Source organism: Balaenoptera ricei, chromosome 19 (genome assembly GCF_028023285.1).
Source record: "Balaenoptera ricei isolate mBalRic1 chromosome 19, mBalRic1.hap2, whole genome shotgun sequence".
Classification (NCBI taxonomy): Eukaryota; Metazoa; Chordata; class Mammalia; order Artiodactyla; family Balaenopteridae; genus Balaenoptera; species Balaenoptera ricei.
In genome coordinates, this window is record NC_082657.1 from 18,372,209 (window position 1) to 18,398,241 (window position 26,033).

Here is a 26,033-nt window from a genome sequence, read left to right on the forward strand (position 1 = left end):
GGGTGGGGCCAGGAGAGGAGGAAGGTGGTCCCACCGGGGTGGCCCGCACCCTTGGGGTGAGGATGTCATGGCCGAGGCAGTGTGATCGGCCAGGGGGGCAGTAGAGGAGGGAGTGGACCAACCCGCCGGGGGGCCAGAGACCTCAGTTCTGAGTTCAAATTGAGGAAGCGGCTAAGATGGGGAGAAGGCGTCCCAGGCAGAGGTGAGAGCCCAGGCAGAGGCATGGGGAGGTGATCTTGCGTGGCAAGCTCGTTCAGGGGGTCGGGTGGGAAGCAGCCAGCGTGCAGGGGCCTGAGTGGGCCGTGGGAGGGATGGAAAGCGAGGATGTGGGGTTGGGGGTGGCAAGTCCATGTGGTCAGGGGGATGAACGGGGGCAGGGAGGAGGGTGTCTACCCTGGGCACCAGTGCCGAAGAGATTGCCTCAGTTGGTCTTTCATGAGGGACCAGGCAGATGAACAGAGGTGCTAGCCTTGGAGGGCGGGTGGGTCTGGCTGTTTGGAGCTGGGATCTGTGTGGGGCTCGGAGCCAGGGCAGCACGTGGGGAAGCCAGGTTTAAGTTTGAATCCCTCTCTGTTGCCTGATAGCTGTGTGGCTTTCAGAAGTCCCTTATTCTCTGTAAACTTTTGTTTTAAGGACGTGCTTGATCAGTGTGAGCTGTCAGTATTTAATAACGCTGGTACGTCATCACCATCAGGCTTCACGTGGTGGCGCTAAAGTGGATTTTTCTTTCTGACCTTTCAGATCGCCAGCGTCCTGACATCACGGAGCCCCTCCGTCCTCCTCACTTTGGTAAGTGGCTGGTGTTCAGGGACCAGGCAGCGTTTGAGTACAGGGAGGGGCTTTAGGGAGCCGCTTGCCCCTGCAGAGGTCAGGGCATGGGGAGGATTGAAAACTGAGAGCAACGGTCATTGATGATAAATAGTGACACCTCAGTCTGAATTGCTAAACGTGTCCAGGACCCGTCCTCCATTCTCCAGTCGACCTGGGCTGTGTCCTGTCCCGAGGCCACTGTGGACAAGACGCCACGTGTACTCCGAGGGTTAAAACCTGACTAGAGGATGTATTTGTGTCAGGTTGAACTCTTGGGGTTTGTGGATGTAGAATATCAGTTTGCTTCCACACTGTGTCTCCTCCGTTGTTGATAGAGTTTGAAAAACACACCCTTTGCATCTGCCCATGAGGGTGCTGGGCTGTGTGGCATCAGATTTTGGACTCGGGGCACTAAATGACGGAGGGCCTGCTGCAGCCTGGGGCAGGCAAGGGTGCACGGTGCATCCTCGCAGGGCGGGGAGGGGGTGCTGAGGCTTTGAAATGACTCTGAGAAGAAGTCTGCTTTCTTATACTTCTTCAACCTTGGGGAGCTTCAAATATGAAGAGTATGCAGCCCTTCTACCCTCCCAAAGTGACCCTTCTCTCCTTTGTTAATTGATGTTTACCGAAATAGTTTTTCTCAGTTATTTTTGTTAGCACTACACATGATCTCTTTTTTCCACCCTGCTGTTTTGATGGCTGAGAAGAAGCGTTATGACTGTGGTCATGGAGGGTTCAGTGTGTTTTATTTGGGGGGATACAATTAGACATCGACCTGAAGGTCTTGAGGAAGAATTAAAAGGCCTGGCCTCTCTGGTGATGGCACGTTTTCCTCTGAATCTTCTGTTTTGTCTCCGCTCCTGTCTGAGTTCCAGTTGGAGTCTCCTTACAATTAGGGAAAGGAGAGGAATGTAACACAGAATCTCGGTGTCACGGAGAAAGGCCCCTCCTGCCTGAGTTGGGTCACACCCGCGTCTCTGGAAGGGCCGGATTTGGCAGTGCTTTTCAGGACACTGTCTGTGGGGAGCGTGTGTGCACACACGTGCACAGGGAGACCAGCCAGCCTTGGGGCGGCGGAGGGATTTGTGGTTGGAGGTGGTCCTGGTCCGAGGTCTTCTCACCCAGCTTCCACCTGTGCCCAGGCAGCCTGAGCTGGGGTCAGCAAGGTGCTTGGATGGAGGAGGCCTTGCTTTCTCTCCTTTTCAAGCTGCAGCAGAGAAAGGAGGGCTGCCCTTGTGCTGGGGCCCGGCCTGGAGTTACCTGAAAGGCGGGCAGGGGTGGGTTGGCTGGGCTGAGGCGGGGGCTCCCCGTCGTCGCCCCGTGTGGTGGGTCCGCGCCCTCACGTTCCCTCTCTCTCTCCAGCGCGGCGTCAACACCGACAGCGGCAGCATCTGCAGGGAGGCCTCCTTCGAGGGCATCAGCAAGTGAGTCCTGGGGCCCCGGGAACCATCTCCCTTCATCCTCCGTCAGGTCACATCTTCACCAGCAGGCTGGCCCAGTCTACAGACTAGACACAAAACACACAAACAGGAGGATGCTAAAAAGGGATTAGACTGGGTGATTCGAGGACATGCTTAGAAAAATAATTTGCCTAAATTCACTCCAACCTTGACTTTAAGGATCGATGCCACTTCCCTGTCAAGCTCTACCTTGAAAGCACAGGCCCGCCACGTGCTTAGGGAGCCCTGGCCACCGTGCACACACATGGGGCGGCTGTTTTCCTTCCAGGGACCTGCTCTGAGCTCCGTGGTCTTTGTTTTTATCAGCCCCCTCCCCTCACTCCTAGCCCCTGACCTCCCCTAGCCTGGCTCACAACTTCCCCGTGTCCCCTGCTGCCCTAGTCGCAGATGGCCCCCCCCTTACCTGCCCTTGCTCCCCAGCGTAGCCCCAGGCCCAGCCCCCCAGCTCTGTTCCCCTTCTAGGCCTCTCCAGGCAGGAGGGCAGGTGTTGGGCACAAGGAGCCAGCACCTCTCCCGCCTTGCCACCCTCACACCCTGGCCCCTGTGTCCCCGGGCTGGCTGCTGACGGGCCCTGCGGGAGGTGGTCTGTAGGGCCCGAGGCTGCAGCAGATGAGCCCGTGAGGGGAGGCACCTGCTCCTTGGGGCTGCCGAGTGTGGACAGGTCGCCTGGTCTCCTGTTTCTCCGGCCCCAGCCCCTCCCCCCCACCTGTACTCTGCACCACGGCATCCTCTGTCCTTTGGTGGACCGAGGAAGTGCCTTATAATTATGTATGAGCCTGAGCCACGGGAATCTGTGCGTATGTGTGATGCGTGATGCGATTAGGAGAGATTATGAGCTCATAAATATGTATCACTTCCCCCAGCGATAAGAGCGGTGGGCCATCAGGTTTGCTTCTTTTCGTCGCACGCATCTCCGCATCCTCTTGGGAGCTCCCCAGAGCGGCCTCGCCTCCCACACCGGCAGTGATTAGCCCAGCTCGTTGAGATGCTGGCCGTGGAGCCGCTGTCTTTCTCCAGGCCCTTGAGGGGAGTGGTACGGGGCGCAGCTTGCTGCGGCCTCTCCTGATCCGAGCCCCCCCTGGTGCCCCCGCACTGCCCGGTGCGGGGCGGCTCCTGTGCCCTGCTCACCTGCCTCCGCTCTGGTCCCGTGGGCTGGCCTCTCCAGTCTCGACTTGGGTCTCCCTGCCTTGTGGGGAAGCCCTGAGCTAGAAGGAGGGAGCCGTGGTTGCTGCCACACCGACCGGTTCTGTGACCTTAGGAGAACTCGCCTCTGAGCCTCAGCTCTCCCATGTGAAGCACGGTGCATCTCAGGCTTGCTGTGGGATGAAATGAGATCCCGCTCGTCCGGAGCCTGGCGTGGAGCTGGTGCTTAATAAACAGTTGCCCACGAGCAAACCCCCATCACGCCCCAGTGCCCCTCTGAGCCTCAGTTTCCCCGGCTGTGTAGTGGGCCAGCGGACTTCAGGATCTCCGATGACAAGATTCCTGGATGTCAGTGAGCTGTGGGGTCTTTCTTCCCCGCCCCCACAGCCGAGGTCTCTGCTGCAGAGAACGCCTTCTCAAGCACCCAGGGCCCAGGCCCCGGGGGTGGTGTGGTGGGGATGGCTCCTGGCTGCTCCCTAAGGTTTTCTGGGGGAGCGGTGGGGGACTCCAGGGACATCATCACTCTCTGTGAGCACTGGAAGTTGAGGCCTCGTCCCCACTCCCCCGGGAGGAGTCCCACTGTGAACTGACCTCTCCCTCCACTGAGCAGACCCCAGCCTCTGTTCCCTGCTGCTCCCTGAGTCCCCGTGGCCCCTGCCAAGAGCCCAGAGGATCCTGTGCTTGGCCAACACCCCACCCCACCTTGGGAGGCTTTTTGGAGAGCCTTTGCACACTCTCCCAGTCTGGCCCTCTCCAACCCATGGTCCAGTCCAGACGGGGGCTGACTCTGAGCCGCTCCGCAGGCCCCTCACTGCTGGGCTGAGTGCCTGCCGCCATGCTGGGGGAATTCATTTCCACATCCATGTGGCAGGCTGAGTTTTCTGACTTGGCTGAAGTATCGCAGGTGAGAGCCCTCCCTGCCTTGGGGTCCCCCGGCCTCCCTGTGGTACTCCCTCCCCTCCTGTCCCCTCACACCTTGCTTTGGGCCTCACATCCCACTGTGGCACCCTTCGTGTAGCTCCGCCCTTAGGGGTTGCTCCATTTGGGTACCCCCCCAACCTGCGCGCTGTGGCCACTGACCTCGGGCCCCCTGCCAGCACCTTCCCTGCAGAAAGTCGTGTCTGTATTCCTGGGGTCTGGGTGCAGCTCAGCCCCCTGTCTCCCACCCACCCCAGCTCTGCCACCTTTCGGCCCCTGCGCCAGGCTGGAGAGGCCCTTGTCCTCCAGAGCTGTTGCGGCTCAGTGACCGCATTCACTTGCCAGCCATGAGCACCTCCAGCAGTTTGCAGGGATAATAATAGCCTGTTTCCTATGCAAGATGAATCTTGCTGTCGTCCTACTTTCCAATACTCAACTGCTTCTATCGTCGGTCGCTTCTCACTGCCCTAATGCAGTGCTTTATTCCTGGAATTTTTGTTTTTGACCCTTTTGAACTTCTCTGCAGCACCTCCCATCTTGGATCCTTCATTGACCTGGTCTGGCAGAAGTTCAGGTTTTGGCCTCTCGGTTTGTCCTGATGGGCCACGCCAGGCCACCTTCACCGCTTGGCCTGGGGGCAGGAGGGAGCTTGTGATGCAACAGTGGCCTCGGCTGTCCACCCAGCTAGGCAGTCAGCCTGTCAGCTCTCCGGACGTGGCTCCTCAGGGTTGGCCGCCTCGGGCCTGTCACCTCGGTGGGGCTGTGGGTTTGGTCCTGGGAGCCCTCAGACCTCCCTTGGCCTTCCCAGATCAGGGCCAGGTCGCCCGCTGCCCACGGCAGGGGGTGTGCCAGGTGTCCCAGTGGTGGGGTCGGCAGAGGACTCGGAGCGGGGAGACAGAGGCGGGGTCGGGTGGTAGACATGCGCTGGGATCTCCCCATGGCCGGGGGCCCCTGGGCTCACCAAGGGGTGTGGCCTTGTCCTCCCTGGGGAGCAAGGGTGTGATTATGCTGGGGTGACGGGAGCAGGTGGGGACAGTCTGTAGGCCTCGTGCTGAATTTGACTCCAGCCCCGGCCACAGCTCCCTGTACAGCGGGATTGGTGCCTGGGTAGCTCCCGGGGAAGGGGTGGAAGGAGCAGGCCCTGTAGTGGGCTCCGGCCAGAGGACAGGGTCAGGTGCTCATTGCCAGGTGCTGGTGAGGGCAGGGCCGGGGCTGGTCTGTGGAGAGGGTAGCTCCACAGGAAAGACACCTTCTTCCTGGGGGCGGCACATACCACAGCTGCCTGGAGCAGCTGGGTCCTGCAGCTGGGAGCAAAGGCAGACGTGATTCGTCTTTGTTAGCATCAGAGGGGAGGTAGACTTGAGAGCAGGCTTTCCTCAGACAGATGGACAGACAGACAGACCCTGGCTATGAAGGGAAAGAGGTTATCTGTGGGGGGCCAGGTGGCCTATGGGCCGCCTTCTTTTTTTTTTTTTTTTTTTTTTTTAAATTTTATAGCTACTTTATTTATTTAGTTATTTATTTTTGGCTGTGTTGGGTCTTCGGTTCGTGCGAGGGCTTTCTCTAGTTACGGCAAGTGGGGGCCACTCTTCATCGCGGTGCGGGGACCGCTCTTCATCGCGGTGCGTGGGCCTTTCACTATCGCGGCCCCTCCCGTTGCGGGGCACAGGCTCCAGACGCGCAGGCTCAGTAGTTGTGGCTCACGGGCCCAGCTGCTCCGTGGCATGTGGGATCTTCCCAGACCAGGGCTTGAACCCGTGTCCCCTGCATTAGCAGGCAGATTCTCAACCACTGCGCCACCAGGGAAGCCCCTGGGCCGCCTTCTTGGCCTGAGACAGTTCCCTCCAAGGCAGGCAGGCTGCCCAGGAGCCCTGGGCAGGGGCAGCGAGTGGAGAGCGCTGTTTCACGCCGTTGTCTGACGGAGAAACATGGTCGATGTTTTACATTAGCTGGTTATTCAGGATAAGCATATTTCTTATCTTCTGGCATTTACTTAAATTGCCTTGCATATTTGACGACGATTGGTTACAAATTAATTCCATTTAAATAAGCAGTTAAATATGAAATTGCTGAATTTGGGGGTTATTAATGCAGGAATATTAATGTTCAGGGATGTGAATTTTCAAACCCAAGAAATAGAGGGACATTATTAAAACTCGACAGTTACAATAAAATGCCAGTCTGTGGTGTGGGGACCAGTGGCTTTCTGGTTACTGTTAACTTATGTATCAAGTTAACAATTTGGATTGAGGTTCTGATTATGGCTCATGGAATCTCCATGAGTCTCCTGAAGAGACAAGAACCCGCCCCAGCCCCCATTGCGGGTGGAGTGGGGGGCCTTCTGGGACCTGTTCTCCATCTTCCAGTTAGAAACTGCAGGGAGGAGCCCGGGGGCTGGGGCGGGGCTGGCTGGGCTTATACTACTCACTGTCGATCACCCAGCCCACAGCTAGAGCCCACCAGGGAGGTACCCTCTGCTTCCAGGACATTCCCCACCTTCATGGGCTCTGGTGGGCTTTGTTGTTGATTTTACACAATTATTACATGCTCGTTGTGGAAAGCTCTAACTAGCACAGAGGCGAAAGCAAGGAATGTTCAAATTTCATTACCTGAGTTAAACCACTGACGTTGCAGTGAATGTCTTTTGGACTCTTACGTGTGTGTCTGAGGGTGTTTCTCTATCTGGATGTTTTTGTGTCTGAGTGTGCATTTGTGTGAGTCTGTGTGTTTCTGTTTGTGTGTATATTTGGGTGTGGATCTTTGTGTGTTAGTCCAAGTTTATGCCTTCATGTGTGTGTGTGTGAATGTATTTGCCTGTGTCTGTGAATATACATCTGTGTGTGTCTGCCTGCGCCTCTTTTCTAAGCATATGCCTGTCTGTGTGTGTTTCTGTGTGTTTGCATCTATGTCTTTGTGCCTGGTCACCTTGCTGTTTGTGTGTGTGTGTGTGCACGTGTGTATATGTACGTATGTTTTGTAACGTGAGATTTTACTGGCGTGTTTGGCTTTTGAGGAGATAGGCCATCGCTTTTCCTAGCGTCAAAGTGATATTTGGCAGAATGGGAGACAGTCTATATTGCCGTCTTTATTTATGTCATCTCCTGCTCTGTTCTTCACTCTGAGCCACGTTGGCTCTCTGTGGTCTCTTTGATATTTCACAAGTAGGGCTTGATTCTTCAACATTTTGGTAGACTTTGAATTAAGTAGTCTTATTTTTATAGTTAGGGATCCTGAAAGCTTCGAAGATCTGTAATCCTTTCAGCCTGCTAATACCTCCTTCCCTCTCCCCGTCCTTGTCCCTCCTTCAGCCACAAGTGGGGGTACCAGCTGCACAACCACAGCATTAGATAGGTGTTTTCAAACACCCATCAGTGAGGCCATGGAGGATTCCTGGTGGGTCACAATCCTATATGCCCTGTGTGATATCCTGGCTTGAGATGGAGCAGGGCTCAGAATCTTGAGGATTGAAGGCTTCCCAAGGCTTCTCTGCTGAGGATCATACATTGTGCTGAGACACATTGCGCTTACCTAGCTGTCTCACTGATAGCTTGAGCTCTGAGTCACACATGACAGAAGTGTCCCAACCTGATCCTTTTGTCTCCTGGGTTCCCTTTTCAGTTATGTTCATCTTATCAAAGAACTTTTGGCTTTGTAGATTTTTCTCTATTGTATGTTTGCTTCTTATTTCATTGATTTTTTGCTTTAAAAAATTTCTAATCTCTTTAGGTTTTATTTGTTCTTTCTCTGGTTCATTGAGAAAGAAGAAAGATATTTCTGGGATGGAAGTTTATTTTTATTGATTTATTTATTTGGCTGCGTCAGGTCTTCATTGCTGCACGCGGGCTTTCTCTACTTGTGCCAAGCAGGGGCCCGCTCTTCCTTGCAGTGCATGGGCTTCTTATTGCTGTGACTTCTCTTGTTGCGGAGCACGGGCTCTAGGCGCGTGGGCTTCAGTAGTTGCAGCATGCAGGCTCAGTAGTTGCGTCACGCAGGCTTCAGTAGTTGCGGCACATGAGCCCAGTAGCTCTGTGGCATGTGGGCTCTTCCTGGACCAGGGGTCAAACCCGTGTCCCCTGCATTGGCAGGCGGATTCTTAACCACTGCGCCACCAGGGAAGTCCCGGGATGGAAGTTTAGATCACTGATTTTCAACGTTCTTTTCTACTGCCTACATTTAGAGCTATAAATTTTTCTCTAAGCACTACTTTAGCTGCATTCGCCAATTATGATATTTCATGGTTTTATTTTCTGATTTTATTATTATCTCTTCTTTGAACTGTAGGTATTTAGAAGTTTATTGCTTAATTCCCAAACAATTTTGGATTTTATATTTTTCTGTTACTGATTCCTAGTTTAATTCTACTGTAATCAATGAATATTCTCTGTATTTCATCCCTTTGAAATTTGTTGAAACTTCCAACATATGTTATTGTTTCATGATAAGTGTTTCATGTATACTTAAAGAGAGCATGTAGTCTGCAGTTGTTGGCTGTAGTGTTCTGTATATGTCAATGAAATTAAGTTGGTTAATTGTATTGTTTGTATCTTCTGCAACTTTACTGATTTCTCTGTTTGCTTGTTCTGTCATCAGAAGAGGTATGTGAAAATCTGAAACTATGCTTGTTGATTTATCTGTTTCTCATTTCTGTCAATTTTTATAAATCAATTTTATTAGAATAAAATTTATATACAATAAAATTCATTATGTGTATAATTCAGTAAGTTTTTAAAAACAGCTTTGTTGTAATATAATTCACATACTTTACAACTGACCCACTTAAACTGTACAACTAAAATGCCTTTTTGTATGTCTATAGATTTGTGCAGTCATCATCACAATCAATTTTAGAATATTTTCATCACCCAAGAAGAAACCCTGTACCCATTAGCAGTCATTCCCTTGGCCACCACTAATCTATTTTCTGTCTTTATGGATTTGCCTACTTTAGCATTTGATATAAACGGAGTCATACAGTATGTGGCCTTTTATATCTGGCTTCGTTCACTGTGTTTTCAAAATTCATCCATGTTGTAGCATGAATCAGTACTTTGGTCATTTTTATGGCTGAGAAATATTCCAGTCTATGGATATATTGGTTTCTGTTTGCATAATATATCTTTTCCCATCCTTTCACTTTCATCTTGTGTCTTTGAGTCTAAAGTGTCTCTTTTGGGCTTCCCTGGTGGCACAGTGGTTGAGAATCTGCCTGCCAATGCAGGGGACACGGGTTCGAGCCCTGGTCTGGGAGGATCCCACATGCCGCGGAGCAACTGGGCCCGTGAGCCACAACTACTGAGCCTGCGCGTCTGGAGCCTGTGCTCCGCAACAAGAGAGGCCGCGATAGTGAGAGCCCCGCGCACCGCGATGAAGAGTGGCCCCCGCTCGCCACAACTAGAGAGAGCCCTCGCACAGAAACTAAGATCCAGCACAGCCATAAATAAATAAATAAAAAATAAAAATAAAGGAATTCCTTTAAAAAAAAAATAAAATAAAATAAAGTGTCTCTTTTGAGCATATAGTTGAATCTTTTTTTTTCCCATCTATTCTGCCAATCCTTGTCTTTTAATTGGAAAATTTAATCCATTTACATCTAAAGTAATTACTGATAAGGAAAACCTTCTTTCTGCCATTTTGTTATTAGTTTTCTGTGTCATATATTATTTTTGTTCCTCAGTTTCTCCATTACTCCCTTCTTTTGTGTTTAATTGATTTTTTTGCAGTATACAGTTTTGATTCCTTTTTTATTTCATTTTCTGTATATTTTAGTTATTTTCTTAGTGGTTACCCAGAGGATTACAAATGACTTCTTAAACTTGTAATAATCTAGTTTGCATTAATATCAGTTGATTTCAATAGTACACAAAAATTATGCTCCCTTCCTTTGTGCTGTTATTGCATACAGATTGCATCTTTATACATTTCGCAGTGATCTACACAGGTTTATAATTATTGCTTTACGCAGTTGTCTTTTAAATCAGATAGGACATACAAACAAAAAATACATTTACACTGTTTCTGTACTTGCCTATGTAATTACCTTTACCAGTGCCCTTTTTCTCCTTATATGGATCCTAGTTACTCTCTAGAAACTCCTTTCACTATAGTCTGAAAGATTCCTTTCAGTATTTCTTATAAGCTAGGTCTTCTAGTGATGAATTCTCCCAGTTTTTGTTTATCTGGGACTGTTTTAATTTCTCTTTCATTTATGAAGCATAGCTTTGCTGGATATGGAATCTTTGTTGACAGATACTTTTCTTGTAGCAATTTGAATATGTCATCCTGTATTCTGCCTTCTGGCCTCTGTAGTTTCTGATGAGAAATCAGCCATTAATCTTACTGAAGATCCTTTGCGTGTGATGAATTTGTTTTCTCTTACTGCTTTTAAGGTTTTCTTTTGACGGTTTGATTATGTGTCTGGGTGTGGATCTCTTTTGAGTTTATCCCACTTGGAGTTCATTGAGCTTTATGGATGTTTACATTGATGTTTTTCATTGAATCGGCAAAGGTTTTGGCCATTGTATTTTCAAATATTCTTCTGCTCCATTATCTCTCTCCTTTTCTTCTGGAACTCCTATTATGTGTATGTGGGTATACTTGATGGAAGAGGCTATGCTGTCTGCCTAGCGAGGGTGGAGGATGGCGTTTTGCAGCCAAGCAGCTTGTTCTCCAACTGACGACACTTGGAGGATGTGGCCTGGACTGCCAAGTCTGCTGCAGGACGTGAGCAGCAGCAGGCCTTCTGTTGTCCAGGGAGTCATGAAGTTAAAGTTCTCTTGGTCAGGCTTTCTCTTGGTATGTCTTGAATGAAGTATTTCTTGCTGGGAGATGATAGACCACTGAACTAATGGACTTTACTTGTTTTCTGTCTGTAGGTTCAGTGTCAACAACACCATTCTTCATCCGGAGATTGTGGAATGGTGAGTATGGCTTGTGGCTCTTTGTTATGCTCAGCCCAGGAAGGTGAGAGACCCTGCTGTTCCCGCCCACACCATCTCAGAGAGCCCCTCAGACAAGCTGGTCCCTAGAACTCTTGTCTCAGCCTCTTCTGTTTTGTATTTTTTGTTTGTCAGTTGGTCTGTTTTTTCCAAAAGGACACACGTCACTCGAATGTCAATTAAATTTCTCTTTTTCTTTAGGGGTTTTTAAAAGAAAACTTACCATAAATGAGCCAAACGTATATAGCTCAGTTAAAGTAGCTAGTGAAAAAGAATAAAAATAAACATCATACATGATCCTAATACCAGAAAGGTAAACATGTTTTCCTCATGTCATGCATGTGTCTTGACTAGTTGGCATCCTTTTTACGTGTCTTATGTTGCCTGCTCTCTTTTTTTGCTGGTACTGATAGCCCTACCTGCAGTGTGTTTTCTGCTGGGTCACAGCAGGGCAAGGTGCCTCCAGTTGGGCATCGCCTCTGTGGGCCCTTGAAGAGGCTGGAGACAAGAAAGGTTGGTGGCTTTGTGTGGCCAGCCTAGAGCCGCACACTGTGGAAATGGCCCCTGAGGTTGGTTAGAGAGACGGGCAGGGGCCGGGTGGGCCGTGGTGTCTGCCTGGACTTTGTCTTGAGAGAAATGGGAACCAGGGGAAACCTTCAAGGATTTAGGCAGGAGAATGGTAGGATCAGGTTTTCTTTTTTTTTTAATTTGTTTTTAAAAAATTTTTGGCTGTGTTGGGTCTTCATTGCTGCGCACGGGCTTTCTCTAGTTGCGGAAAGCGGGGGCTGCTCTTCGTTGTGGTGCACGGGCTTCTCATTGTTGTGGAGCACGGGCTCTAGGCGCATGGGCTTCACTAGTTGCGGTATGTGGCTTCAGTAGTCGTGGTGCGTGGGCTTAGTTGTTCCGCGGCATGTGGGATCTTCCAGGGCCAGGGATCGAACCCGTGTCGCCTGCATTGGCAGGCAGATTCTTAACCACTGCTCCACCAGGGAAGCCCAGGTTTGCGTTTTTTAAAGCTGTGGGTCAGGAGTGGGAGCAGGCTGCCAGTTAGGAGGCTGCTGCAGGGTCCAGGTGGCCGTGGAGGGGTAGGTGACAGAGTTGAGAGTAAGGGGCAGTCAAGGGGAACGCTCCTGGGAGGAACCAGCCTTGATGCCTGAGTGAAGGGTGGAGTTGAATGTGACTCTGGGGTTTTGTCCTGAACAGCTGGGTGGTGTGTCACCAAGATGGGGCAGGTGCTTTGGCAGGTGAGGGACTTGTTTGTGGTGTGTTGAGTTTGAGGCAGGTGCCAGTGGGAGAGAGGCTGGTCCAGAGGCGAAGATCTGAGGGCTGTCGACAGGCATCGATACTGACCCTTGCGAGAGCTGGCGGGTGGGCGGGCCAGCAGCTCTGTCGGCAGCCCTGGCCCGGTGCCCATCCTGGCCGCACACTCTGTGAGCATGGGGGCTTGTGTCCTTCCAGCTCACAGCCACCTCTTCTTGTTTTGATGAAGTAACATGCCTGGCCCCTCCGTAGCCCCCAGTTGGCAGAAGAATAAATCCTGGCTACTCAGGGACCGCGTCCACCTATGTCCCAGATGTGGCATCCCTTGTGGCCGCTTACATTCTGAGTACTTTGAAGACCAGGGCTGGGTTGTGCACCCCAGCATCTCCTGAGGGACAAGTCATTAGTTTGTCACTTTGGAACGAGCATGCTTTAATTCTGGTGACATTTCCAAGGCTCTTAGGTAGATTCTGCATTCATAAGATACTTCCCAGTTTTATTAAAGCCAACAGCAGAAAGGACTTATTTGGCATTTGATGGCAGTAGAACTGTTTTAGAAATGTCACGTTGTCCTTACTGCCTCAGGGGTGTGTTTTAGCAGCGTGCGTTCTGGCCTCTGTAGTGACTGCAGTCATTCTTGGTGGGAGCCATGCGAGTTATCTCCCTCCTCCGGTAACTGGAGGAAGGATTCTGGGTGGAATGGCGGGCAGGCCCCTCATTTACAGGAGAGACTGGGTTTCCATGGTATTAAATTATGGCTCATTGATGTATCTTTGGGCCCCTGTCCTGGATGCTTTTTCCAATGCCCCCCTCTCGGCCCGTGGAGAGAAGTTACCTGGGGTAATGGAAAAACTATCCAGTTGGGCATATCCAAATTCTCACCCCAGCCCACCCACCTCAGGAAGTCACTGAACTTCTCTGAGCCTCAGCTTCTTCATCTATAAAATGGGGATGTAGTAATGCCTAACTCACAGCATGGACGTGAAGATTCATGCTGCCTAACAATTACCATAGACCGGGTGGCTTATGAGCAACAGAAATTCATTTCTCACAGTTCTGGAGGCTGGGAGGTCCAAGGCCAAGGTGAGGACCCACTTTCTGGTTCATAGACGGCCGTCTTCTTTCTGTGTCCTCAAATGGCAGAAGGGGTGAGGGAGTTCTCTAGGGTCTCTTTTATAAGGGCACCAATCCCGTTCATGAGGGTTCCACCCTCATAACCTAAGTACCCCCCAAAGATCCTACCTCCGAATACTATCACGCTGGGGATAGGTTTCAACCTATGAATTTGGGGGGAACACAGTGTTCAGTGTATAACACCAAGCCTCAGTTTCCATACCTGCAGAGTGGACGTGGTCTCCCTTGATGGATGGCTCAAGGATTGAGTGAGAGCAAAAGTCAAGTGACAACACATCCTAGTAATCATGCTGTCACCTTGTGAGACTTCCTTTGTGCAAGGTACTATGCTAAGCACTTGACACACGTCACCTTATTTAAAGAGGTATTTTATTTATGTTATAAGGTAGGACTCTGATTATCCCCATGCTACAGGTGAGCAAACTGAGGCACAGGAAAGTGATTTGCCGAAGAAAAAGCCAGGAGCTGAGCCCAGGCCAATGGTTCCAGGCTCTGATGCTGCCCCATGTGGCTCTGAGGAGTACCCTGAGGGGCTGGGGGTGCTGCCTGAGTGTCAGCCTCTCTCTCGGTTCATTCTTGGCCATCCGACCTGCTCAGAGCCCACAGAAAAGATCTTGTGGAGGCCAGGGTGTGGTGGGGTGGAGGACCTGGGGACGTGCAGCTATGCTTCTCCCAGCACGGCGCCCTGCCACCCACATGTACACCAGCTCCCAGGTAGCGGCTGAGCTGGGGATTTGGGATGCTTCCCGGAGCCTGTCTGATTAGGAGGCAACAGGCAGCCTCTCCCAGCACAGGGGAAGCTTCACTTCTCATTTATGTTTGGGTGTCACTCATTTCCTTTCTGTGACTGCTTTATTGTTTTCCATTCTCTCAAGCAGTACCTTTTTGATTTCCTGTAAATTCCTCTATAATCATACTCTTCTTCCCCACAAACATGAGATCATAGCTGATCATTTCTTTCCTTGTGCTAGGTATTGCAGTTTGAACGTGGAGGTCAGAAGTTGAAACTTAATAAGAGCAGGCGTCTCTCGCTTCCATAATTTAGGCTGTGGTTCTGCTTTCCTGTTCAGCAGATGATTAAATTGATCTGAAGGTGGGGTAGGAAATAAAAGGAGATACTTCTGTGCTGTCTAATAGCTCGGCGCCGTGGATTTCAGTTAAGCACTTCTGGAAGCGTCACAGAAAAGCAAGCATGTCAGCCATTGCCATGCGCCTTCTCGGGTTTTGAGTGAGGCCGTGTTAACTTGAGTCGGTGTCATGCCAGTGTTAGAGCTGTTAATTACACGGAGCGGAGGTGGCCTGTGTGTATTCATCAGGCAGCGGGGTAAGCTGTCTATTTCTATTCCCCTGCCTATCTGTGCACGGGAGACCGTGAGGGGTGGATGGTTTGGGGCAGACACGCACCAGGATCCTGCATCCTGGGTAATGTGTCCCAAATTAGAAAAGGTATGTAGATGATGACTTAGATTCTTGGTGTGTCTATGAAAAGTATTCCAGTAGGCTTGCTGTCTTTGTCTCCCAGTGAATAGGCATTTAACCCTAAGTCAACGAGAAAGCCAAGTGGAAAGTGGGGACCTGAGAGTAGGGGGGAGAACCTGACTTACTGTGCATCGGGAGGCTGGACACAGGAGGTGGGAGCATTCAGGCCCTGGTCCCAGCTCTCCCTGCACGTGGCTCGCGACTGCCTGGCCCCGGTCAGGTCTCAGGCACACTCAGCTCACCACGGGCTGAACCACCGTTTTCTTCCTGGCTCTGGTTTCTCTGAGAGGACTTATGGATTGAGCTTCCTGAGGATATGTAATTCCAACCAGCTCTTTCCTTTCTGTCCCTCCTGTTGTTCTGGGATTTTACCCTTTGAATCCCTGGGTCACAGGGTAGGGAAGGAATGGCCGTGGGGGTCATGCGGTGTGGAATTCCCACACTCCTCTCCCACAGAAGCCCCTGCACATTCATCTGCGGGAGAGATGGAATTCCTGTCCCTTCAAATGGGTTTTGTGCAACGCTGTGGCACTTTGATGCTTAGAGACCGATTTTGGAAATACTTCATCCTGTCTTGCTACTATTTTAATCAGTGGAGCATTCAGACCTCACTTAATTGATGTCTTAATCCTGCATTTAATGCCCAGAGGCAGTTTTGTGACCTGTGAATATTTAAGGAAAAAAAAGGTTGCACGAATGAATCTCAGCTTGGTCCAGTTTTTGTCATTTCGGGCCAGTAGCAAGGGACTCTGTGCCTTCACCCCCGCCACCCTGCCTGTGGTGCTGCCTTTCCCCTCGAGCGGCCCCCTTGATGTGGTGATACTCACAGGCCTGGCCACGAGCTGGGGACCCTGCCTGAGTGCCTTCATCTCCTGCACACGCCAGGCACCTCCTCTTGCTGCCGGAAGAGCCTGAGTTGCCTTCTGCCCAGATGTCTTTTTTTTTTTTTTTTTTTAATTAATTAATTAATTAATTTTTATTTTTGGCTGTTTTGGATCTTTGTTGCTGTGCACGGGCTTTCTCTAGTTGCGGCGAGCGGGAGCTACTCTTCGTTGCAGTGCGCGCGGGCTTCTCATTGCGGTGGCTTCTCTTGTTGCGGAGCACGGGCTCTAGGCGCGCGGGCTTCAGTAATTGTGGCACGTGGGCTCAGTAGTTGTGGTTCGCGGGCTCTAGAGCACAGGCTCAGTAGTTGTGGCGCACAGGCTTAGCTGCTTCCCGGACCAGGGCTCGAACCCGTGTCCCCTGCATTGGCAGGCGGATTCTTAACCACTGCACCACCAGGGAAGTCCTGCGCAGATGTCTTAAGTGGCATCAGTGCTGTCCTGTCCTGAGCCTCGGTCCTCTGATGCTTCCTGGAGGAGGTGACTTTCGTCCTCCCCTGGGGATAGAAGCCTTGCAGATGATATTTCTAACCACTACCTCACATGTCCTTGGGCTGGACAAGGTGGGGGCTGAGTGTGACACTCAAAATCCCTCACTCCAAGGCGGCTGGGCCTACAGAAACTAAACCCCAGCAGAATCCCCCTACCTTGCCTTTTTGTGCTCGGGAGTAAAGGAAATAGCCTCCTCAAATTCAGGGCAGTGAAGTCTTCCTGCAGATGAGGAGAAACTGTGCAGAATGCTGGAAAGTCTTACCGTTTTCTGCCGTGATCTTAAAAACGGTTTCTGGTGCTTGTGTTGCGGCGATAACGGGGCCAGGCGGGGACGCCTGGCGCCAGGGCGAGACTTCAGCGCCAGAGTGCCCTGTGGACAGTTGGGTGAGCCGGCACACAGCAGCCTTGACTTTCAGGGCCCTTAAAGCTTGGATTCAACTGGGCCAGGCCAGTGCTCAGCCAGGCCGGCTTCACTGGAGAACTGCCTTTGCCCTGGTTCAGTTTGCTTTTTTTTAACATGACTAAAAAAATAAGTCCTGAGGCAACCAGCTAGAGGCCTGGTTTGTCATCTTCCCCAAAGTGAAATCAGAAAAGAAAGCAGGACTCTGGGCCTCGATGGCGCAACGTGCTTATCATCTCTCATAGGCAGGGAGCATGGTCTGGGCTCCAAGAATCCTCTCTCCTTGGGCTGATGGAGTCTTTTTCCCGGCTCTTTTCAAGCCTGAGGGTGCCTACGGGGCAGGGAGGAGGTGAGCGGAGAGCCTGTGAAGTGGGCCTCTGAGGCGGGGGCTGCCTCTTCCTGCCTCTGTGGCTGGGGGTGAGGCAGTGGTGGTGGGAGTTCGGACTGCTGAGGCCCGGGGAGGCTGTCCCCCACGCCCTGTGCTGCCCGGGGCCTGCCCGGCTGTGCGACATCCCACCACGACCTGGTGAACGGCCCAGGGAGGACGGGGTGGAGGAGGCCTCCTTTTCTTTTTGAGATGAACCATTCTCTCTCCTGGTTGGAAGTAAGGTGTTTTCCAGCTTTGGTGCAATGCCCAGGTACTGTTACTAACCTGTAGTTACTGTGTGTCTGCTCTGGGCCAGGCACTGTTCTAGCCCTGGGACCCTGCCCTCCAGGGCTGTGGGCTTTTAGGGGGAGACTTAAATGAAAAGGAAATTACAAGCGTGATAGCTTACTGAGGATTCACATAGACTGCCCAGGGAATAGAGGGAGGGATCTAGCCTGGGAGGGGGCTGGAGGGAGCCCCTCCCCGCTTTCTGAGAAAGGAGCTAGAGGATGAATGTGCAGGAGCCGGTTCCAGGCAGAGGAGTCCCTGTCGGGGGTGGGGGGGGTGAGTGGTGGAGACAGGCAGGGTGTGGCCTAGAGAGCCTCCTGGTCGCTGGATAGAGTTTTAATTTCATCTGGACGACATCTAGAAGCTACTAAAGGTTTTAAGCCAGGGAAAGCCTGGTCAGATTTGCATTGCCCGAAGATCCACGGCTGTGGTCGGGGAGCAGACAGGCCTGGAGGCCAGAAGAGCCAGGAGAGGTTGTCCAGGCTGGAGAGAGTGGGGTCTGGACGGAGCGAAAGGGGAGGCGTGAGAGGTTGTGGAGGTGGAATTGCCGCCCTTGGTCGTCGGTTGGATGTGGGAGTGATGGACGGATGAGAGGGAGGTGCCCAGGTGTCTGCATTAAGCAGTGGGAGGTGGGGAGCTGTGGCTGGAGACGGGAGCCTGCAGAAGGGTGGGAGTCTCTGTCCTGCTGAGCTGGAGGTGCCTGGGGGGGTCCTGCAGGTGGAACGCAGCTGAGAGGCCTGTGCCAGAGCTGGAGGTGCCTGGGGGGGTCCTGCAGGTGGAACGCAGCTGAGAGGCCTGTGCCAGAGTGGGGGGTTTGGGAGCAGGTGCAGCGGCAAGGCCGGGGGGCAGGGAGGGGAGAGGGTTAGTGAGAAGATGGGGAGGAGGTTTGTAAAAGCTGCTCTCCCTCCTCTCCGGAGGCAAGGACTGTCAGGGTTTCCTTTCTGGAAGCGTGGCTGGGTGGTGGGGGGAAAGCTTGGCTGGAGGACGAGGTGAGTGGTCATGGAGCTTCCAGTAAGAGGGGCAGGTGCACAGAGGCGGTTGGGGGCTGGGATCTGAGCCCATGTGTGCGTGTTGGGGGGCTGAGCGTCACTGACAAGAGGGCACCCCTTCCCTTGTAGGCGGGGAGAGAGGGGAGGATGGGGGTGGGGAGGGCTTGGGAGTTTGGAGAAGAGGTGAGAGTACGCCCACCTGCTGGCTTCTGTGTTCTCCAGGAAGTAGGGGATGAGTTCATTCATGTGACAAGGAGCCCTGGGAGGGCCCCGAGGTGGAGGAAGTTGAGAGGAGCCTGGACACTCACCCTGTGGCTCCCGGCAGAGCTGGGTGTGTGGAGGCAGGTGGCAGCTGGCTGTGCCGTCCGCCCAGCTGAGTGCTTTCCCCCTCAGCCCTCGTGTCCTGCACACACAGGCCTGGGCTTTGGTTCATCCCTTGCGGGCGTTCGGCCGAGCCTGTGTGGATCGAAGGGCACAAGTCCTAGGGGGTCTAAAGTGTTGGCCGGAGTGGTGGCTAGAGGGCTGGACCAGGGCTCTAGGCTGAAGAGAGAGGCAGGGGGTCAGAGGCGGTTGTAGCCTGGGCCTGGTTCCCACCTGTGTTGTCACTCTGGTCGTCACCGCATCGGAGAATAGAGAGACCCGCTCCCAGCTCACAGATCCTCGGGCTGGGGCCGAGTAGGGCAGGAACGAAGCATCAGGGGCCGCTAGGTTATCTGTGAGTGGATTTGGACCACACCCTCCGGGGCACAGGAACCAGCTTTCTGTTCCCCCGGGTAGAGCTGCTCCCAGCGCCCCGAGGTGGAGCCGGAGAGCAAGCTTAGGCTTCAGGGTCTGCCTCTGAACAAAGGAGGCAGGTTCATCTGGAGGAAGTCTCAGTGGGTTGGGGGTTTGTCTCCCCTACATCCCCTGGAAGGTTTTACAGTCTCAGGAAGGTGTCCCTGTGCTGTACGATGCCTTCCTCTCCTCCCAGCGACAAATGGCTGGCTGTCCTACATGGGTGTCGTGGAGACAGCACAGGTCGGTCGGTAGCTGCCTCTGGTGGAGGTGGGAGCGCCTTCCCTGCCATCCTCAGCCGCCTCGGCGGTGGGCAGTGGCTGGACGAGGGGTGCGCTGTGGACGGAGGGGCAGGCGCTAATCTGCCATCATGACTCTCCGCTTTGCTGATCTTGAGGGGGCTTGAGCGTGTTCCCTCTGTGAGAGGGAGAGGTGGCTCTCTGGGAGCTTTGGTGAAGGCAGGTCACCTTCATAAAGGGAGCATGAGGGACGCACTGAGGACTCCATGCGCTTAAGGGCTGGGCCCACTGCCACTTAAATGCCGTGAGCTGGAGGTGCTTATTTGAAATGGGTAGAAGTAGAAAAAGAATATTTATTTAGCTTCTCTACGGGAGGCTTACTTGGGGCTGAGATTGATTGCAAGGACCAGAAACCTAACCAATTTTGGGCAAATGAACATGAGCTTATTGTGAGGACCCCAGTACCCCCCTGGAGTCCAGCTGGCAGGAGGCACAGCTGAGCCTTGAAAGGACGGCAGGGTCTGTTGGTTGCACCGCCCCATCCCCATTCCCAGCTTGACCCTATCTCACGCAGGGGGCCTGAGTCACATGGTTTTCCAAGGCTGCCTGGACGGGTGGGTGTGGCGGGGGGAAATGGGAGAACTCTTCAGCCATCTGGGCAGAGCCCTGGGAGTCAGCACGCTCAAGATTCAGGTCCAGCAGCCTTGCCATGTAGATTGTATCCCCATTTAATGGATGAGGAAACTGAGTCTCAGTGAGGCACCATGTGTCTGGCTACAGAATCTGGGCTTCTGCCACCCACAGCGGCTTCCCGATCTTGTAACTGGAAACAGCCTGCACCCCTGAGGCTGGCGTTGGGTCGGGATGGGCCGTGCTTAGTGTAGCTCATCACTCCTGGGGCTGGGTGGCCCATCCTGCCCCCATCCTATGCCCAGGCATCCCATCTGCAGCCCTGGGCTCCTTCCCAGGCTGTGCAGGGTGTGGAGGTTTCCCTGGAGGGGTCTGCCAGCTCCTGCTGGAAGTCGCTGACTTGCTGCTTCGTTTTTCTCCTTTCTGCAGCCGGGTCTTCAAGACAGACATGGAGCTGGAGGTTTTGCGCTACACCAATAAAATTTCCAGCGAGGCCCACCAGGAGGTAAGCTGGGCGCTGGCTCATTGGACCTGCCATTCTGGGTGGGCTGGGGAAGCAGCATTGCTCTGTGTGGGGCAAGACGGCGGTGTCGAGGTGGACGGTCTTGGGGGGGCGCTGGCCCCCAGCAGGCAGGAAGTGTCACTGCGGACCCGAGATACGGTGCTGGCTGTTTACTGTTCCCCAGTGGGGACAGGGCAGGGAGGGCCTGTCCTCACCTTAAGGTACCCGCCCTCAGGGAACTTCCCAGCAAGAAGTCCCGACTTCCAGGACAGTAGAGCTTTCCCTCCTCGCGTTCTGGCGGTCCCAGTTCCTTTTAAAGAATCTGTGGTCCTTAAGCAAGATTCAAGCACGTTTATTACTAGCATCCATTTTTTGAAAACACCCTCACCTGGTTCTTTCCCAAACCTTCCCACTTTACCTGAGGAGCAGGAGCAAATAAGGAAGTTTATTTTTGGAAATGGGTCCGGGCCATTGGGATAGCCCAGTACCTGCTTACTGACATTTGCAGAGTTGTGTCAGGAGACAGATGGGGGTCATGGGGGGCAACACAATCTCTTCTCCGAGTTCATTTTCTCTGTGTTTTATAAGCAGGGAAACCTCTTAGGATAGTTGTCATAGGCTTCTGAGCATTAAGTATTCACCAAACATGTCTTGGCTAAATCTTCGCTTGCCTCCCAAGGTGTTTATCGACTTCTGAACAGAAGTGCTCCGGAGTGGTTTAAATAAACTGTATGACTTCGGAGCTTTAAAAAAGTTCTAATTTGTCACATTTCTGCACCACTGTGTGCAGGTATCATTCTTTTTTAATTTTTATTTTTTAAAGAAGAGACTCTTTTGAAAAAATGCTATACATTATTTATAAGGCGGTGTTACTTATCTCCTTAATACAAATGTCTTTGCTTAATATCCATCCTCCAGGTAATGAAGGCTGTAAAAGTGGGAATGAAAGAATATGAGATGGAAAGGTAAGCTGCTGTGTTTCTCTGGGTAAAGATTAAAATGTAAAAAACAGTAATTTACGTTCGCTGAGCAAGTAACAGATGAGGCGCGGCAGCCTGGCGCACAGATTGAGTGGGAATTAGGAGTAGGGCTTCGGCGTCGTGGGCAAAGAGGATTTTTCTTCCGACTGTGGCCGCCTCCCTGGCTCTTGGCAGAGTGTTTGATGGTAATGGTCTTTGATTACTTTTCAGGGTGGTTTAGTGCCCCATCATTCCACTCTTGGACTTTGTTGCTGCAATTTGCAGGAAACTACCAAATAACTGCTATTGTGACTCTGAAAGCCGCTAGTAAAACAGCTTGCCATTTTTATGTGTAAACACTGCCATTATGTCTGCTGTGCTTGGACGACTGGGTTGCGGGTTGGTTAAGTGGCTCATAAAGCGTTCTGGAGAGCTCCATCATCCTGCAGCTCCAGTTAGGCTGCAGGGAGCCTGTTGCCACCCGGGGCCTTCCCAGGGCTGCCCTGCTGTGCTGGGTGTGGCCTGGCCAGCTCCTCAGCCCCGCGCCAGGACCCAGGGGTCAGTCAGCGTGCTGCCGCCCACAGCGTGAAGGAGCCCTGGGGTCAGACCCAAACTGCCCCGGTGGCTCCCCTCCCACCCACCTCCTGGGGGCAGGAAGCCCCCATTCCCGAGTCTCTCACCAGTGACTGCACCGCGTGGGAGCCCCTGTGGGGAGAAGACACTGAAGCTGCCTTTTTCTCCCCCTGTGACATAATAGGAAATGCGTATTTGGTCTCTGCCCCCAGTTCCTGGCACGGAGCTTGTAAAGCCTTTGAAATGCCCTGATAGAGAGGAGCATTTGTTGTTCTTTATAATAAGCCCCTTTCCACCGCACCTGAGTTTATGCTAATGAGGGACTGTCGGAGGCCCCGACCTCTTGGGAGAAGAGAGGGACTAGATATTGAGATTGAGTTCTGACCAGTGATTTAATCAATCCTGTATCTAAGGAGGTAATGGCACTTCCATAAGCCCTAAACCAAAGGGTTTGGAAAGCGTCTAGGTTGGTGAACACCTAGAGGAGGTGCTGGGAGGCTGGCATCCCTGGAGAGGGTTTGGAAGCTCCATGCCCCTCCCCCATGCCTTGCCCTGTGCTCTTCCTGAGTTGTATTCTTCCTGATGAAGTGATAATAGTAAGTAAAGCGCTCTCCTGAGCTCTGGGAGCCATTCTAGCAAATTATGAAACCCAAGGCTAGGTTTTGCGGGAACCCCTTATTTAAGGCCGATGGGTCAGAGGTAAAGGAGGCCTGGACTTGTGATTGGTGCCTGAAGAGGGGGCAGTTTTGTGGGACTGAGCCTTTAACCTGTGGGGTCTGCACTAACTCTGGCAGTTAGTGTCAGAAGGTGTCCACAGAGAGGTGGAGAATTGCTTAGTGTGGAAAACCTACATATTTGCTATCAGAAGTGTTGTGAGTACGAAAAAGCGTCTTACCTTGGACCCTCCACCCTGGGCTGCCCTCTCCTGCCTGGCCTTGTAAGAGCTTGGTGCTGCTGCCCCTTCCCCACCTCGCAGGGCCCATGTCCGCCCCAGGTACCCTCAGGGCCCGCTCTGCCTCCACACCTTAGCAGTGCAGAGTGAGGGCGAGGTACAGACAGAGTCGGCAGTGGGCACCATGGGCATTTACAATCACCATCACGTGGCTTGGGGGTAGGCGGGCACCTTAGTGCAGAGTGAGGACGAGGTACAGAGTCAGCAGTGGGCACCGTGGGCATTTACAATCACCATCACGTGGCTTGGGGGTAGGCGGACACCTTAGCAGTGCAGAGTGAGGGCGAGGTACAGACAGAGTCGGCAGTGGGCAGCGTGGGCATTTACAATCACCATCACGTGGCTTGGGGGTAGGCGGGCACCTTAGTGCAGAGTGAGGACGAGGTACAGAGTCAGCAGTGGGCACCGTGGGCATTTACAATCACCATCACGTGGCTTGGGGGTAGGCGGGCACCTTAGTGCAGAGTGAGGGCGAGGTACAGAGTCGGCAGTGGGCACTGTGGGCATTTACAATCACCATCACGTGGCTTGGGAGTAGGCGGCTTTTTTCAAAGTCTAATAACCCTTAAAGGAGTCCTGAACAGCGAGCCTCTATATTTCTCTCCCCTTACCCTGGGAGGTAAGAGGTTAACATGGCCTCGGAGGCCCCGCTGCTGTGCCTTCCCAGGAAGGGCATGGAACAAGTGAGTCATCAAGGACCCGGCTCTGTCAGGCCAGCCCAAGGAGGACGGGGAAGGGGCGGCGCCGTCTAGCTCTTGCCTCCGTGCTCTGGGATTCCCAGGGTCCTTGCCCCAGCCCCGCCCCCACCCCCGACCTGGGACAGGAGGAGTTCTGCGGGGCTGCCAGGGAGGTGGGCTGGGCAGTGGGTCCCTCAGATTGGCACTGGCCCAGAAACCTGTTCCCAGCTGAATTGGCCCACAGTGACCCACAGCCGATGCTTCAAATAAAACAACCCAGAAATTGGAGCAGGACTCGCTTGCCCCGGTGTGGAGCCACGCTGACTGCTGCGTTGTGCCCTAAACTGCGGGGAGTCCAGCTCTGAAGGTGGCTCCTGGGAGGGGCCTGAGCCGTCCTCGGTGTCCCAGAGCCAGATCAACCTGGGTGTGAGTTCTGGGTCGGGGGCTGGTGACTCAGAATACCTCCCCCAGCTTCCTACTCCCCAACCCAAGGTAATAGAGGTCTTTTCTTTTCTTTTAATGACAAATTTCAAATACCCCCCACCCACAAGTAGAAGAGTATAATGAACGTCGAAGTCCCCATCAGGGTTTTCTGTTTCATTTTGTTTTACTGGAGTATTTAAAATCAAACCCCAGACACTGTGTCATTGTGTCAGTGGGTGTCTCAGTGGATGACGGTATTGTTTTCCTTTTCATGTAACCACTGTGTCATGATCACATCTAAGTAAGTTAACAGTAATCCTTAATGTTATAAATGTCTAGTTCATGTTGTCTAAAACTATCTTTTTAGAACTGGTTTGTATGAGTTGGGATTCAGGGTCTACACGTTGCGGTTGGCTGTTGTTTGAAGGAGACCCTCTTGTTGAGCTGAGCTCCGAGGAGATCTTACATTTGTCTACAAAGGGCTCAGCCTCCCGCTCCACACTGCGTCCCAGGTTGGTCCCACTGCTGCCTCCTCTGTGGACCAGGGGCGGCCCTCGGAGAAATGATCCTGAGGCTCAGGGCCCGAAGCAGCCGCCCTGAGGGTGCTGAGTGGCATTAATCCAGCTCAACGTGCCAGGTGTGTGCCCTGTTGTGCACCTACTATGCGTCATGCCCACCCTGCAGCTGGCCGTAGGGGGTACAGGGGGGAAGCAGTGGCTACCCTCGCACCCTCAGCCCGGCAGGGGGGCCATCTGATCTCTGGGTCCCTGAGGCCTGAGAGCAGGGGTTTCCTGGGGTGGAGTGTGGGGGGAGGGGTTTTAAAAGCTGAGGCAGAGATGGTGAGGACAAGAGACAGAGTCTGTTCCCGAAGGGCAGGTAGGAGGGGTGACCCTGGGAGGCAGATGGTGTCACCCCCTGGAGACAGTGGGAAGATGGTTCTCCCGGGACATTGGGGTGTCCCTGGCCAGATTTGAGGAGGGCACCACCCACTGCCAGTGCCAGCCTAAGCCTGGGGGCGTCTGCACTGGTGAGGGGGCCGATGTCGCTTTCTATGTCCCCACAGGCACGTCACTGCCCAGGTAGCCTGGGATGCTGTTTTGTGGCCTGTGTCCTTGGAGCCTGGGAACTTTCTCTCGGAGGCCCCATCTCGTTAATCTGCAGTGTCTGCCCCGCAGTTGGTATCAGGAAATACGTGTGGGCGGGTTAGATGGATGGGCAGGAGAGAGAAGAAAATGTCCTGAACTACTTTTGCCTGTCTTCTCTGCCGCTGTGAACTTCAGCATTCTTCTCTTAACCAAGTGGGAGTATGAGAGCGCGTCTAAAGCAGGTGAGGGCTCCCCAGGAGGTGTGGCCTCCTTAACACAGGCTGGACCGATGCCCAGGAAGGTCCAGGGCAGCGACTCTCGGGCAGGCCACCGACCCCTGGCTTAGAAGAGCATCCCTAGAAGCTTCTGGACGTTCTGCTGAGAGCATGGCCAGCTCCAGCCCCACGGAGGGACACAGGGCAAGAAGGGCAGGGACTCCTGGGGGTAGGGGTTGGGGGGAGATTGGGGCTGATTTTCTGGAAGGCGGGCATACCACCAGCACAACGGCGCTCAGACTCAGACAAGGGCCGCTGGTCAGGAGACTCAGTTCTAAGCCTCATCTTTTTGTTTTATCATCAAAGGTTTGTCATAAAATCTGGAAGGCACGTTAGAAACAAGGAAGCCAGCTGGTGGCATTTATTAAGACTCCTCCTCTGTGCTGTG

General features: G+C 52.9%; 1 protein-coding gene across 2 annotated transcripts in view; it reads left to right on the plus strand.

The window, feature by feature from the left end:
• Positions 1-26,033, plus strand: part of PEPD (peptidase D) — a 114,016-nt gene that overhangs the window by 24,003 nt on the left and 63,980 nt on the right. For both annotated transcript variants that reach the window (XM_059904567.1, XM_059904568.1), the window contains 5 exons: positions 742-789; positions 2,173-2,234; positions 11,204-11,248; positions 20,629-20,704; positions 21,620-21,666. In XM_059904567.1, coding sequence (XP_059760550.1) covers positions 742-789; positions 2,173-2,234; positions 11,204-11,248; positions 20,629-20,704; positions 21,620-21,666 — 278 coding nt within the window. The remainder of the gene's footprint in view (positions 1-741; positions 790-2,172; positions 2,235-11,203; positions 11,249-20,628; positions 20,705-21,619; positions 21,667-26,033) is intronic.